Below are 16,483 nucleotides of genomic sequence, written 5' to 3'. Positions count from 1 at the left end.
TACATCATTGTTTTCCTTTGATTTCCTTTCCAGACTTGTATAATCCAGTGCATTGCATTAATGCGATGTTAAATACTAACAGTGGGTTTGGGAGTAGAGACAGTAGTCTTCATGAAGTGCAGTGAGAAACCTGAGTTTAAGAAAGAGACAAATGCCAGTTAATCATTTGACAAGACAGATGGAGAAGAATACTGTATTTCCCAGGCAGGACATAGTCTTTGTATCTGGTATCTTTCAGCACTCACTCAGCTATCAGATGCTGGGGCCACTCTGAACCCTAACAGATACAAGTGCTGAGCACCTCAGTTCAAGCCCCTGCACCCCTGCAGGAGGCCTTTACCTTTTTCCATCAAGTCTGGCCCTGCTACTCACTTGCTTAGGACCCTTTAGAGTCCCTGATGCCTAGGGATCCAAGCCCCACAGTTAGAACCCCTGCCTCCCATCTTCTCCCCTGCCTCCCTCCTTCTCCCCTGCCTCCCTCCTTCTCCCCTGCCTCCCTCCTTCTCCCCTGCCTCCCTCCTTCTCCCCTGCCTCCCATCTTCTCCCCTGCCTCCCATCTTCTCCCTTGCCTCCCATCTTCTCCCCTGCCTCCCTCCTTCTCCCCTGCCTCCCTCCTTCTCCCTGCCTCCCTCCTTCTCCCCTGCCTCCCTCCTTCTCCCCTGCCTCCCTCCTTCTCCCCTGCCTCCCTCCTTCTCCCCTGCCTCCCTCCTTCTCCCCTGCCTCCCTCCTTCTCCCCTGCCTCCCTCCTCCCCTGCCTCCCTCCTTCTCCCCTGCCTCCCTCCTTCTCCCCTGCCTCCCTCCTTCTCCCCTGCCTCCCTCCTTCTCCCCTGCCTCCCTCCTTCTCCCCTGCCTCCCTCCTTCTCCCCTGCCTCCCTCCTTCTCCCCTGCCTCCCTCCTTCTCCCCTGCCTCCCACCTTCTCCCGTGCCATGCTGCCTTCTTATGCCTGCTCTAGGTTGGTAAGTTGAGCCATGCCGTGTCTCTAATTTCTTTCCCGCTGCTCACTCCATCTTTATCCCTTTCTTTTAAGTTTTGAGTCCCAACCGCTCACTACCCACCTGATGCTCATTCCACATACCCACTTGTTGGCCATGTAATGATGACAGCATGGGTACTTGGCCATCTTGATGACCAACAACAACATAAACATGATCTTATGCCAGACTTCACCTAAGGGGTCTTGCGTATCTTCCTAAACACCAAGTGATAGGATAGAACTCAGCTTTCCCTGTGCTTATAGGTGGGGCTGGCTCGCCCAGCATCAGAGTGGCTGCATGGCTGACCAAGGCTGGGATGAGGTCTGTCCTTGCCTAAAGCGGCTTCTCTTTCTAATATACCACATGAATTTATCTATTAAAAGGCTTGCTGGTTGTATAGGACAATGATTCTGACTCAAGGTTTCCAAATAGGACATTAATATGTATTTTCATACCTTTAATTACAATTTACTGAATTTTATAAAATGGTCAGTGCAAATGCCACTCAAGAAGAGTATGAATTAGAATTATTTTGTGTCCCATAAAGACACATTCTCCAGCTCCATCATGATTGCTGAGGAATCATACTGAGAACCAAAAGTTCAGCGTAGAGGCACAGAACACATAGTCCTTCAGCCTAGGAGTGATTCTGACTATTGAACTGTCAATATATGAGGGTGGTGACGAAAAATGAATGAGGGTGATTTGTCTAGTTAACTCAGATATGCACCTTTACATGACAGGACAACATCAGCATTAACAGGCCAACCTGCCATTGTAGTCCCTTGATAAGTGGGTTGGGGAGATCTGGTAAATTGCCCAAAGTAACAAAACCAGGAGACTGCAAGCTTGGATCAAACCCATGCATTTGAGTGAGAAGGTCACACTTGGATCTGACACTGGGTAGATCCGACATCAGTGGCCTGTGTCACACATGAGAAGTTACCCAGCAGAGCAGAAGCCAGCAGGCAGCTCATCTGTACATCTTCCTAGATCTTCTTTCTTTTTAATTGCATGTACCTTTTGACTTTTGAAAAAGCAGCTTTGAACGTACATCTGTTTCCATGTGACTGTTGAAAAAAGTGGAACAAAATTATTAAGGAGCCTTGGAAATTGCTAGCTCCTACCATGTAGAATTTGCATACAAGGAGATTGGCCAGATCCCATCATGGTCACGACTAATAGCTCTGTAACCTTGACTCAATGACTTAATGTTCAGACCCTTGCATTAGAAGGAGGAGACTGGCACCAGCCTCATTAATTGTGATTGAGTACACCAGGCTAGCTCAGTTCTGTGGTAGTCCCATTCAGCCTGCTATTTTAAAATGCCAATATGGATGATTTGTAAACAGCAAGGCATAAAATTCCTCAAGCCCTGCCTTTCATAGTACCATCATATTGGAGATTGGGTTTCAACATACAAATCAGTAAGGGTGGGCAGAAAGCAGGTTCTAAAAACATATTGGTAATAGGGCTGAAGAGATGGCTTGGACAGTTAAATGCTTGCCTTGTGAGTACCTCAGTTTGATCTTCAGAACATGAGAAATCCAGGCATGGCGGTGCATGCTTGTAATCCCAGCACTGAGGAGGCAGACAGGCAGATACCTGAACATCACTAGGCGCCCACCCTAGCCTAATTGGCCAGCCCAAATCTCAAAAGACAAAGTGAACAGCTCCTATAGAATGACATCTGATGTTGGCCTCTTATCTTCTGTATGTATGCATGCATGTGTACCCCACACGTGTGCACGTGTGCACACACAAACAAAAAGATTGGCCATAACTAATATAATATCATTAACAAGTGTCTTTTTTCACATGTGTAATTCTTGGCAGTACACTCAGCACTTACTGTACACAAGGTCATCTTTTTGTCACAGCTGTATAGGGTCACTGTCATCAGTGGAAATTATCAACTTGACCCACCTGGGTAGAAAACCCTCCACTGAGGAATTGCCACCAGCAGATTGGTTCTTGGACTTGTCTGTGGGAGGCTTTCGTGATTGCTAATTGGTGGAGGAGGGCCCAACCTACCACAGCGGTGCCGTCCGTCCCTAGACAGGTGAGCCTGGGAGATATAAGAAGGGTGGCTGAGCAAGCCAGGGAAAGCTAGCCAACATTTCCTCAATGTTCTCTGCTTCAGTTCCTGCCTCCAGCTTCCTGCCTTGGGTGCCTGGCTTGATGTTGAGTCCATGATGATGGATTGTGACCTGTCAGTCAAATCAACCCTTTTGTCCCCAAGGTGGTTTTGGTCATGGTGTTTATCACAGCCATGGAGAAGCAAACTAGAGCAGTGTGGGAAACTCAGACGTGTGTACCAGAGATACACACACACACCTATCCCAAGCAACACGGCTCAGAATTGCTAAGAACCGTTAGTACAAACAACTGAACTTCAGTTGATGGTAGACTAAATGCACATGTTATATTTCAGTCTGCAGTGGGTAGCTGTTTGGTATGAAGGTGGACGGGGCCACAGGATACAATAGAGGTGAAACTCACTCACAGAGCATTTTGTAAAACCGACTTCACTGGTATAGCCTCCGTGAACTCAGTGACGCTGTATATGAGAGCAATAAAACCAAAAGCAAAGGAACACAGGATAAAACCACTCTGCCCTGACTGGGGAGGAAGGGGACAGCGGGCTTGCTCCTGGCGGCCTGTGGCATTAGGGTGGCCACTCCTCCACCTGGGTAGCTGCTCTGTGGGCTCTGGGTTTTTATTAACAAGTCAGTATCATAGTATTTTAAATAATTGTATTTTATTATGAAAATCACTACAGATCCAGAGAGGTCTTCCATCATGCCATCTGGTGGGCTCGTGGTGTACTTTTTCCTATTCTTCCATGGTCTATAATATTTTAGGGAAGATGTGGGGTTTACTTTAATGTGTGTGTATACTGTGGGTGGCTGAGGCTTGATCTTTGATCTTAGCCGGCCAATTCAGTTGAAATGAAAAGCACCAGGGGACAAAGAACAATGTCACTTCCTGTTGACGCTCTAGTTTTCATTTATCATTATCTCATGCATTAGCAGCATCAATCCCAGCTTCCCAGTTACTAAAAGGTGCAGCATCGAGCAGTTGCTAGTTCATAAAACAACCTTACTTTGTCTCAGGATGGATTTTCATGGCGAAGGTTTAGATATGTTAAAAATGAAACAGAAAAAGGGTATTTCCTTTGATCCAGTGACCTCAAACACCATTGGGGTGACTCGGACTGAGTGCACAGACGAGCTCTCCGGTCCTCTCCCTGGTCCCTTGACCTTGAGCATCATCAAGGTGACCCTGGTTGGATGCACAGACGAGCTCTCCGGTCCACCCCCTGCACACTCTACTCTCTCTTTGACCGTGGACCTTGGCACACATGCACTCATATGTTCACCCTCCGGGTCAGGTTTTCTTCGCTGGTCTCCAATCCTCCTTGCAGCCCAGCTCAAGCACTACCTGCCCAGCATGGCTCCCTCTGGCTCTTCTCCACCCACTGATGGAGGAGGCTGACTGCTGTGTTATCTTACCGTTGGTGATGTGTCTCCCTGATGGCTTGCTTTACCTCTTAACTCGGGAAGCTGGCCCCACCTCAGGTGTTGTGGAGCCACCTGATGCACACTGATGGAGGACTGACTGAAGACGAGGGGAAGGATGGGAGTGTAGAGACTAGACAGCCACTGCAGTAATCTCAGGAAATCAACAGGGGCATCCTTCATTCACTCTAAGTTGGCCACGCAGGTACTCTTCCCCCAGGGAGGGAAAACATGTGTCCCCCAAGCATTTATTTTCTTATACTCATGGACTCATCTCGGAGTTAAAGTACAAAGTAAAATGAGGCAAATAACCAGATAAATTCTGGGCTTGCCTCACTAAAACCAGCCCCAATGAATAAAACCCAAGGACTATATGTATTGGTGTCAAAAATGTGAGTAATTTCCCACCACTACTAACTTACACAAATTTTTCTCAGATTTAATAGACAGTGTCTTGAATCCCTACACAATTTTCTTGGATTTAACAGATCGGGCAGTGTCTCGAATCCCCAGGAGAACCAGTATGTTTTCTTCCCACAAACTCATGCTCTCCAGAGCTTTGCTCATTTGGTTTGAGACTGTACAGTGATTTCTCATTACCCACTCAGAGAAGGCCTCTTCCTTATGAAGAGGGGAGGGGAATGAAAAGGAGGGAAAAGGAGCAGCGTCTTAGGGTTCTATTGCTGTGATAAAGCTCCATGACCAAAAGCAGCTTGGGGAGAAAAGGTTTACTGCAGCCTACGGGTCACACACCATCACTGAGGGAATTCGAGGCAGGAACCTGGAGGCGGGAACTGAAGCAGAGGCCGTAGATGAATGCTTATTTTAGCTTGCTCCCCACGGCTTGCTCAGCTTGCTTGCTTATAACTCCCAGGACCATCTGCCTGGGGTGGCACTGCTCATATCAATCATCAAAAGAAAATGTATCACAGGGTTGCCCATAGGCCAATCCTGATGGAGGGATTTTCTCAACATGGGCTCCCAGTTCCTAATGACTCTAGTGTGTATCGAGTTGACAAACACTACCCAGCACAAGGAGGTCTCCACGTGTCAGGAATCACCCCATCTCAAGGTTGATTTTATCTTCCACAGAGACAAGCAACATGATTATGTAGCAGAGTTAAATCAACTCCTTTTACTTAGTGAGTAGGTGTTTAAGATAGAATGCATTGTCTAATGGGGCCTGTGGGTAGGTAAGCAATACCTCCAACTGTCAAGCAATGTGGGAGGGGACCAGAGATTGGTGAGAACACCTGGAACCCCGCATGCTGAGGTCTGAGGCAGGATTCAGCCAGAGACAAGCAGAAGAGTGAGGCTGCTGTAGTCTGAGTTTGGAAATTACAGCGACTGGGGGCGGTGCTGGACTAGCTATAGAGAGACAGGAAACATGTTTATCTCAGAGATGGTGCTCTACTGAGTGTGGAGAAATGAGAAGCAGGGGAGGCAGGATCAGTGTCTCTGGTGTAGGCAAAGGGCACACTCAATGAGCTGGGGAGGGGAGAGGGAAAAGGTTTAAGTGACACCTAGTTTAACTGGGCCGTGTTGGGTGTGACTGAGTACATGGAAGCTTTTCAAAGTAAGACATCATCTACAGGTTAGAGCCCAAATAGTAGGGCATCCATAAAATGAAAAATCAGAGGGAAAGGAACCAACATTATCAAAGCAATGTGTCAAGAAAATGCCTCAGAACCACAGGATGTGGGCTAAAGGGGTGGGTCTACTAGATACCTGCATAATCCATTGTAAAAAGGCGCAGTAGACTGCTCCATGGGACTGGAATGGAGACCACTGTTCAGGCAAACTAAGTACTCATGAGTAGCTTGTCTGTACAGCAGGAAACATTAGGTGACTCTGGAGGCAGCTAATGCATCCCTGTTTAGTTCCCAGGAGTCTTGGTCTCTTTCCCTATTCGTTGATCTAAAATAAAAGCAAAGGGCAGGGACGGAAGGGTGAGGCTAGCCACGGATGTGACGGCTGTGTAAGGACCTCTGGTGTCTGTCAGTAATTACATGCCTGGCCTGTCGGCACCAGCAAGGCATGGGCCAGGAGAATGTTACTTGCGCACACACTGTCCCCTGGAGCATGAATGAGTGGACAGTGCAGTCTGCCCAGCAACACTGAGGATGAGCAGACTTCCGCTGTCCGGGAGAAGGCACTCTGAACCCTCAGTCATCTTCTGGGGGCATCTGCACATGCCCCTAGAGCACACCCATGCCCAGGCCACCCCTCCTGCTGAGCTAGCTAGAATAGTTCCAGGAAGGCTCAGCTGCAATGGAGGGACTAGTGATGGCTGGTCACCTCTGGAAATGAATTTGAGCCGGCTGAGGCCCCCTGTGGCTCAGCAGGTATTTCTATCCCATCCCTCCATGTCTTCAGTAGACCCATGCCTAAGTGCAATGAAATTTTAATTCCTAGATATTGTGTGAGGTCACTGGGTCCTGGGCCCACCAGAGCAAGGGGTGTTTTCATCAAACCAGAGACAATGGCCCCGTTTCAGGTCACACTTAGAACTAAATCCCTTTCTTATAAATAAGTCTTTCTCCCAGGCCAAAGGGCGGGGGCATTGACTGTGAACAAATGACCCAGCGATGTCCTTGTTTTCCTGTTTGCCTTTTATTACATTGCCGTTTCCTCAGCAGCTCGTGTTATGGTGCCTCACATAACTACTCCCTTTCTCTTTCTGTTCCTCTTTACAAACTGTACGTAGGAACGAAGAAAGAATCGCAGAAAGACCCAGAAGCTAACAAACCTGCCGTCTCGTCTCCCAAGAGAGCAGCGTCTTCTTCCACCAAGCCTCACTCACCAGGTACTTACACACACGGGCCGTGCTGTTGTGTGAGGCCTGAGTTTGGTGCTGAGTTCGTTCAAATGTGTGCATGCCAGCCTGACACACAGGCTGGGTTTTCCTCATCCGATACCGGAGGAACCTGTTTGGACACAAGTTTTACCTATAAAAACAAGAGGTTATGCCATGTGTAGGTGGGAGAATGTCTTTGCAAAGGAATATGTGCTGTTATGAGAACATGTGAAAATAATCCAGTTGGGGGAAAAAAATCACACTTTGAAGGTCTAAGCTCAAGTAGCATTTCATAAAAGGGAGAAAGACAGGCTGTATGTAATAAAATCTAGCTTTGGACTGTTTATGTCCATACACAAAATGTTTTAAAAGTTGAAATACAGAAATACTTACATCAATGAAATGCCAAACAATTAATAATTAATACATGTTAAATTACCTATATTTAAAGTGTATATCTTGGTCAGGTTTGATGTGTGCATTTACCTGTGAGGTTACCACCTTTCAATGAGGAGAACACACATATCCATATTCTCCCAAAATGTCCTGGTGATTGTGTCAGACCCATGTGCACAGCCCACCACACTCCATTCCCCACTACCTCTGCTCTGATCTGTCACAGTAGTCTGTGATTTCTTAAGTTTCATATATGTGGAATCATGTAATATGTTGCTATTTTATTATCTTCTTTAATAACCCCTTCCTCCACCTTGGTGCATACCCCAATGTATTAGTTACTTTCCTGTTGCTGTGATAAAGTAGCATGACCGGTAGGGAGCAGAGGAAGTCCTGAGTGTGTGAAGTTCCCAGTGAATTTGTGCTATTGATGTGGGCACAGTCTTAGTGCCTTAGTCTCAGAGGCAGACAGTGTGTACAAAAAAAAAAGAAAAAAGAGTCACCGTAGCTTCCCACCCCAGATGTTCACAGCTTGAAGACTGTTCCCCTACTGAGACTGTCCCCACGAAGATTAGGTAAACCCACCTCCTTGTCCAGCTGATGTAATAACCCTACCTCTCTATACATTGAACACAGGGAGCTTCTGTGGTACTTTGGTTTCTCCAGCCAAGATTGGGAGCCCGGACCACCCAATCTCAACTTTTTGTCCATGTGTCCATCTGTCTGTCTGTTCTTTATTTCCTCACCACCCCCAGTCAGGTCCAAATGGAAGGTCCCAGGAAGCTGTGCAAGACTCAGTAGTGGCCAGGCCAACTTAGAGAAAACGGGGTTTATTAGGGCTTAGGTCCCAGAGCCTGTCATGGGGGGGGCAGCAAGCACCAGCCAGGAGCTCACAAGCCCCTACTGTAATCAGGAAGCTTGGAGAGCAGTCTCCAAGGCAAGGGTGGGAGGCTTTGAAACCTCAAAGCCAGCCCCCAGTGATGACTTCCACCAACAAGGCCATACCTCCTAAATCTACCCAGACAGCAGTAGCAGCAGGCCAAGAGTTCAAATACAGGAGTCCACAGGGAGTGGCACTGTCGGGAGGCATGGCCTTGGTGGAGGAAGTGTGTCACTGTGGGGGCAGGCTCAAGCCACCCCCCGTGTTACAGTCTTCACTTCTGCCTGCGGATCAAGATGTAGAGCTCTCAGCTCCTTCTCTAGCACCATGTTCCCCTGTATGTCGCCATATCCCACCGTGATGCTGGTGGACTGAACCTCTGAGACTGTAAGACAGCCCCAATTAACTGTTTCCATTTCTGAGAGTTTCTGTGGTCATGGTGTCTCTTCACATAGATTAAAAGATGTGGGTTAATTTAACTTACAAGAACTAGTTAAGAACAAGCCTAAGCTTAGACCAAGCTCTCATAATCAATAATAAGTTTCCATGTTGCTTTTTATGAGCTGGAGGACCAAAGAAAAATCCAACTGCACTTAACTTCTTTAAATTGTGCCAGATTGTTTCCTAAAATAATTTGTCATTTGCGTCCCCAGCAGCAGTGTGTGAGGGTTTTTCGTTCCGCACCTCCTTTCCAGTGCCCACTGTGCCTACTCATGGCTTTCAAGGAAGCCTCAACTTCCGCTTACCAGTGAGCTACAAAGGATCAGACCCAGGACACAGATGAGCATCCGGATGAAATGCCCTTAGGATGGGAACCGGAAATTGTCCCCCAGTGACAGCATCTGTCCCTGTGGCTTTAGAGAGGGCGCTATAGATGTGTTCAACCAGGCAAGAAACTCTCTAGACCCTGCGGTTTAGGGATGCCTAGAAACTTGGGGGTATAGGTAGAATTGATTGTTCACTCGACCCCAGCCCCTCCCTCCTCCTCAGAGGTCAGGGGTGATTAATTAAATTCAGGCAAAAGGACAGTAAAATATCCCACAGACCTGATGACCACAGGCCAATGGGACGGAGGCAGTTCCTCACACAAGTTTCCCTTGCCCCTGAGGTATTTTAGTCTGTGTCGAGATGGTAAAAGCCAGCCAGCACACTAGGCCACTCCTAGAGAACACCCGCCAATGCTAAGTAGGAAAACAGTGTTCCATCTCACAAAACCTGAACTGTGTTTACATCGTAAAAACAAAGCTGTCTTCAAGCCCACAAAGAACTCTACTCCCATGCCCTTGGGCTACACCTCTGCTAGGACAACGACCAAGTTCACAGAGGACTCTCCCTCCAATTGAGGAGCTATCAAAGCCGTGTCCAGTCCTTGCTTCCACCCTGTTTACAAGTGTGAAGGTCACAGCCTTCTGCTGTATTATCAATGTGCGGGCCCCAGCACGGCTCTGTGGCTATGTCCGATAAGCTTTCCAGATTCAATTAAATAGCCCTGTTCCATCTTCGGCATTCCTCTGGGTAGTGGCCAGATGCTGCAAATGAATTTTTAATATTTGCTTTCCATTTTCCAACACTGGGTCCTCCCCAGTGCTCAGCCTTCGCACGCAAACTGTTGGAAGCTTGGCCTCTGCACGCAAACAGCCGTTGGCATTCACCTTTGTGCTGATGTCCAGTTACAGGCTTCCCCCATGGGGCTAAGCTGTCACATGTCATTGTGGTCTGCATACATTACTTCTACCCTAACCTGATTTATGCAGCTGGCCGGATAACTCAACAGAAACTGTGGCTGGGTCAGGATTTGGACAACAATAATGTAGTCTAGATTTAGGGTAAGCTCCCAACCCTGGGAGGTGTGCTGGAGACACAGATTGGGCCCACATATGAGGAAATGGGAACACCCTGGGTAGAGAGGAGCCTGAGGACCTTGGATACTCCTCTAGATTGGTCCCTCTTGGACAGTGATTGGCAAAAGACCAAAGATGAGCCTGATTCCTTGCTCACCCACTGGACCTTGCAGGATAACAGAAACAGAGAAAACATTCAATAATAAGAACTGAGTATTTGGGACCTTAAAAATCTTAGCATGAAGCATATAAAATCCTAGCAAGAAGTATATAACATTAGCTCTCTGTAGGTCATGGCAAGTCAGCGCTCTATAGTTCTTTGAACATTGCTAATTTAGAGGTAAGGACCCTTGCACAAAACTGATAAAGTTGTAAATTTGTGCAGCCAAGGTGACCATTGAGAGTCACCATCACAAACGCTTTTCACCTGAAGCAACAGAGAACTCCATAGACAGGCTCATTTCTCAGCACTTCCCTCCTATGGGAAAGCTCTGGGCTGGGCTTCGGTCAGGCCTTGACAGTGGCTGAGAGTTATGATACAGCCAACAAGGGGTCCTAAACAAGGTCTGCTTCACTGGGTCACCTAGTGTCACAAAGTTGCTAAGCTTATTGTGATGATTCCAAAAGTTAATGCTCTCAGGGGAGCCTCTGACTTGACCAAGGATGCCCGTTGCTGGGCGGTCCCCAGAGGAGAAATGTGAGCTGACTGCATGCATTCAATTGAATACCAGAGCATTGAGTACATGAATAAAAGCAATGTAATAATAATACCAGTTTAAAAGTAACTTTCAATGGTAGTATTAATTTTTTTAACCTAGTGATAACAATGCTGGCTGGTTTTATGCCAACCAGCTAACCCAAGCTACAGTCTCTGGAAAGGAGGGAGCCTCACTTGAGAGAAGGCTTTAATAAGATCCAGCTTTAAGATATTTTCTTAATTAGTGATTGATGGGAGAGGGCCCAGCCCACTGTGGGTGGTGCATCCCTGGGCAGGTGGTCCTGGGTTCTATAAGAAAGCAGGCTGAGCAAGCCATGAGAGCAAGCCAGTAAGCAGCACCCCTCCATGGCCTCTGCGTCAGCTCCTGCCTCCAGGTTCCTGCCCTTCTTGAGTTCCTGTCCTGACTTCCTTCAGTGATGAACAGCAATATGGAAGCATAAGCCAAATAAACCCTTTCCTCTCCAGCTTGCTTTTTGGTCACAGTGTTCATTACAGCAACAGAAACCCCAACTAAGATAATGTTATTAATTTTAAATATGGTAGGTGCTGGGGTTGGAGAGATGGCTCAGCAGTTGAGAGCAGTTGTTGCTCTTACAGAGGACCTGGGCTGGACTTCCAGCACTCACATGGTGCTCACAACCATCTGTAACTTCAGTTCCAGAGGATTGGATGCCCTCTTCTGGCCTGTATGGGTACTGCATACATGAAGTGCACATATCTACATGCAGGCAAAACACCCATACACATGAAATAAATTTTTAAAAAATATATGTGGGTGCTGGTTGTAGTGGCACACACCTATAATCCCAGCACTGGGGAGGCAGGTGCAGGCAGATCTCTGAGAGTTCAAGGCCAAACCTGGTCTACAAAGTGAAGTCTAGGATAGCCATAGCAGTTACACACACACACACACACACACACACACACACACAAAACCTGTCTCAAAAAAACAAAATGTGTCTGTGTCTGTGTGTGTCTGTGTGTCTGTGTGTGTGCACGAGTGTGTGCACATATGGTAGGTCATGGGATCCTTTCCAGTCAAGAGTAAATCCTACAGTTAAAAATACAAGACAGGAGAGATGGCTCAGCAGTTAAGAGACTACACTACTCTTGCAGAGGACCTGAGTTCAGTTCCCAGCACCCATGTCAGGTGGCTCACACCTGCCTGGAACTCCAGCTCCTAGGCTCTCTTCTAGCCTGTTTGTGTGCTCACATATGTGTTCACATATGCACATGCATACATATACAGAAATAAAAATTACACACACACACACACACACACACACACACACACACAGCTCAGTGCTGACCCTGTAGACTGTGCTGACAGTTCGCCTTAGTTCACTGTGGTTTCCTTCCATTTCTGGAGCAAACATCTCCTATCACAGAGGTGCCTCAGCAGGTTTACTAATGCCATGGGGTGTCTTCTAAAGTCATCAGCCATCTCACGACGGTAATGACAAACAGCAAGGGGAGGCATCTCCGTGGAGCCTTAGACCCAGTCTTCCAGTGGGTCACAGTAGTCTTCCAGAGGGTCCTCTCTGCTGCTGAGATTTCATCAGAGGCTATTTGTTTGTTTTTCAATGCTGAAAAGGCCATGGTGACACACAGTTCAGGATTGAGCCATCTAAAGCTGGCGAGCACATTTTCTGGAATAGAATGTATTTTGATCAAACGAAGACAATTTCGGAGGAGCATTTCCACCTAAGTCCCAGAAATGAATGTGTGTCGCCTGTGAGGTCCCACCTCAATGTCTGATGATATCATCGTGTCTGCTGTTAAGTGAGCCACTGGATGAGGCTGCAGTCACAGTCTGCCTCCTTCTGTGTCTCCATGTGTCAGACAGTGTTTGGGGTTTGTGTCTTGACCCTGGGGTCTTGGAGAGGAAGTAAAAGTCAGAAGAGAAGGAAAGAGCCCCCAAATAACTCGAGGGACACAGGGTCATCTGTCTGAACACAGGAAGATCATGTCTGAGTTGTCAGGTCATGGCCACCTGCAGGCTCTCTGGCTGCCTGTGGGGACAGCGTGTCTCTGTGCTTCAGTGACGGATGGTGGCCCAAGGGTCTTTGGCCATAATGGCCTTCTCTCCAATGAGCTCTTTCCCAGACCCTTACCTTCTTCAGCCCCAAACACCCTTCTCCTGTACCTCCCTAACCCTTCCCTCAGTCCCCAGCAAACATCTGGTTCATTCTGTGAGCCACACCACCTCACATTTGCCTCACAGGAGCTTTGTGGGTGGGGTGGGGAGTAATGGCTTCCTTCACACCACAGTAGGAACAGACGATGCAGTGATGAACCACCTCGCATCTCTGAACAGATCATTCTACTTGTAATGATGAAGCAGCGAGGAGTTGATGGGAGGCTTGGACCAATACTGGAACTGTGGGCACGATATGAAGTCACACTGGGGGATCCCCAAGACATTGGTGCAATAGGAACTAGGCCCCTCAGCCCCCAAATAGAGGTCATTACCTTGACACTGAAGAACAAGGTCACAAGAGAGGCCAGGTAAAGGGCAGGAAGGGACTTGGAGCGTCACTCTCTGGAACTAAGGAAGGAGCCATTACCTCCTCAGAAGCCTGACTTCTGCCCGAGTTGATGCTGGGTTGATTTCCCAGGAGACATTTGTCTAAGGGCAGTAAGTACATAAAGCAGATTCAATACAGACCGTGTAAAATTTAATGTGAAGCCCCATAGCTTCTGTTTCGAATGCCAATTCTAACTGTAAGTTCATTATGGTACAAGCTGTGGGTCTGGCTGGTTTTGCTGTTTTGATGCTTTTATTTATTTACAAGGCTTTTATAATAAAGTTTATCATTTTTTAAAAAAATTCCCATTAAGAAACAAGAAAGAAAGAAAGAAAGAAAGAAAGAAAGAAAGAAAGAAAGAAAGAAAGAAAGAAAGAAAGAACCTCTGGCGTTCTTCTCCCAAAGCAGGCCTAAAGAAATGTCAGGAGCTGAAAGAAATTTGCTGGTGTTTGTTTTCTAAGCATAAACTTTGCACTTAAAAGCAGTAAACCAAGTAAATGGTGTCAGTCTCAGCCTGTTTTATCTCTTTAATACTTGAAATGGCAAACTGCGGGTAATTCCTTCCCTGCCCGTGGGTCTAGGGAGCTCCTGGAGAGGCTTCAGTTGAACAGAACACTCCAAGTGACTGCTTTCTTTCTTCATAGGGTACCCAAAGCAGAGGACCACTGCTCCTCGGAATGGCTTCGCACCCAAGCCTGAGCTGCAGGCCCGAGAGGCGGAGCGGCAGCTGGCCCAGCGACTGAGGGACAGGTGTGAGTGGCAGGCCAGGCAGCTGGGCCTGGCTCGAGGGGAGCTGAAGAGGGCCATCCGTGGCTTCGACGCCCTGGTCGTGTCCACCCAGCACTTCTTTGGAAAGGTGAGGCCGGCCATGGCTGAGAATGCTGCAGTCTCCTCAGCTACTTGGGCGCTGGAGCTGATAGCGATGGTCATTGGAAGTGTTTGCAATAATTAGGGTTTGGAATCTCCTGCAGCATTCTAGAATACTCCAGGAGCCCAAAACTAGTCCAAAAGGAAGAGTAAATAACCTTGATTACAAAAGAGAAAAGCTGGCAAAAAAGAAAGCAAAGGATTCATACAAAGAGGAAATGTTTGGAGAAGACACTGTGTGCTTCTTTGCATTTTCAAAAGGAGATGGGTTCATTCTGGTGTTTTGACTGAGGACATAAGGAGATAGGACCTCAGTGTCATTGTCCTTGGCTACTGGTGGGAAATGCACTGGGCAGGCCCAACAGCTTGGGCTGGAGAAGGATCTTCATTGAACACTGTTTCTCTAGAGATGCAGAACAGCGGTTTCTTGTCAGCAGATGTCTGGCGTCATCTGGGTGCCAAGGTGTGCTTAAGGGTGAAAATGAGCATTTATTTTAGAGATTTGAATATGATGCCTGTTTTTGTTGTTGCTATAATAAAACATCCAAGAATGGGTAGTTTATTTAGAAAAATGGAACCCAGAGGTCAGACATGGAGTGACCACTGAAACCTCCAATGGTGCTGCTCTCTGAAGATTCAAGGACTTAGGTCACTCCTGTGGGAAATTAGATACACTGTCCCCATGTGGGAAAAGCCCAGCCATAGGAAAACATGGTCACTGTAGCCAGCCACAAACGGAGTCTGTGTTCTTGCACACAGTCCATAGAGCATACACTATTGGTGAAATTATTAAGGCCACTCCACGTAGTTTAAAGGGAGGTTTATTTTGTGGGGTAACTTACAAATGAAGGGATAGGTTGCAGGGTCTGGCAAAGGTATGGCGCAGTCCGGCAGTGTTCTCTGGAGAACTCTGCTCGGTCTACCTCCAGCATCCAGGGTCCCAGAACTAAGAGAGAGACCTCCTCTCGATCCTGGGTCTTCAGCGTCCTCCCTCAGCCCCGCCTTGTGGGCGTGACCATTACCGAAGCCTCAGTGGGGGTTGGAACTTCCAGGCCAATGCTGGGATGGCTACCCACTACAATACACCTCTTGCAGTCCATAGAGCAAATGCTCTCAGCCTTCCTGATGCTGCCACCCTTTAATACAGGCCCTCGTGTTGTGGTGGCCCCTAGCCATAGAATTATTTTGTTGCTACTTCATCACTGTGGTTTTGTTGTTGTTATGAATTGTAATATAAATAAATATCTGACATGCAGGATATCTGATAAAGCAACCTCATTTGGGGGGTCTCGACCCACAGGTTGAGAACCACTGCCATAATATATTGCGTGGCAAAGTGTAGCAGAATGAAAAGGTACCGTGCTGGTCAGTAGAAATGCCGCCTGTGCCTCTGGGAAACTAAACAGGTCCCTCCCTGCTCTCCATGTGCCTGACGTTGTCCCTGATGGCAACAGCAACCTGGTCCTTGTGTGCCCTCCCTGGCTGCATGATTCTGTCCCCCGTCCTGAGTCTTGGCTCTCTCCACTTCTGGTTGACAAATGCTGCTTCTTTCTGGGATCATTGTGAGGATGTAGAGTTAATGGCAGAGGTGCTTTGTGGAAATCCTTGAGAACGATCTTTTGTGAGTACAAGGAAATCTACAAAACCCACCTTAAGAGTTCTGCTCTCGGGAAGGGCTTAGATGTGCGTGAGATGTGCCGAGTGAACGCGAAGCCTGGCCGCTGAGATGTCATAATGCAAGTCGAGCATCCCTGCTTTGAAAGCTGAAATGTTTCAACACCTGAAACCTTTTGAGGCCTGACAGGGCACAAGTGTGACATTCCACACTGGAGCTCCTAAGATGGGCTGCACTTTCAGAATATTGTATGAGATTACCTCTGTCCTGTGCTTCAAGAGTGCATAGGAAACTTAAATGAACTCCATGTTCAGACTTGGATCCCATCCCTGCGGTAACTCGTTA

At 47.5% G+C, this 16,483-nt stretch overlaps 1 protein-coding gene across 1 annotated transcript in view; it reads left to right on the top strand.

Annotated features, from left to right (window-relative positions):
- Positions 1 to 16,483, top strand: part of Mtus2 (microtubule associated scaffold protein 2) — a 360,063-nt gene that overhangs the window by 259,206 nt on the left and 84,374 nt on the right. Inside the window, 2 exon segments of the mRNA XM_036172682.1 lie at positions 7,204 to 7,302; positions 14,301 to 14,512. Of these exon segments, the coding sequence (XP_036028575.1) occupies positions 7,204 to 7,302; positions 14,301 to 14,512 (311 nt within the window).

This window comes from Onychomys torridus, chromosome 22 (genome assembly GCF_903995425.1).
Source record: "Onychomys torridus chromosome 22, mOncTor1.1, whole genome shotgun sequence".
Lineage (NCBI taxonomy): Eukaryota > Metazoa > Chordata > Mammalia > Rodentia > Cricetidae > Onychomys > Onychomys torridus.
The sequence above is the reverse complement of the archived record's forward strand: the minus strand, read 5'-3'. Positions and strand labels throughout refer to the sequence as shown.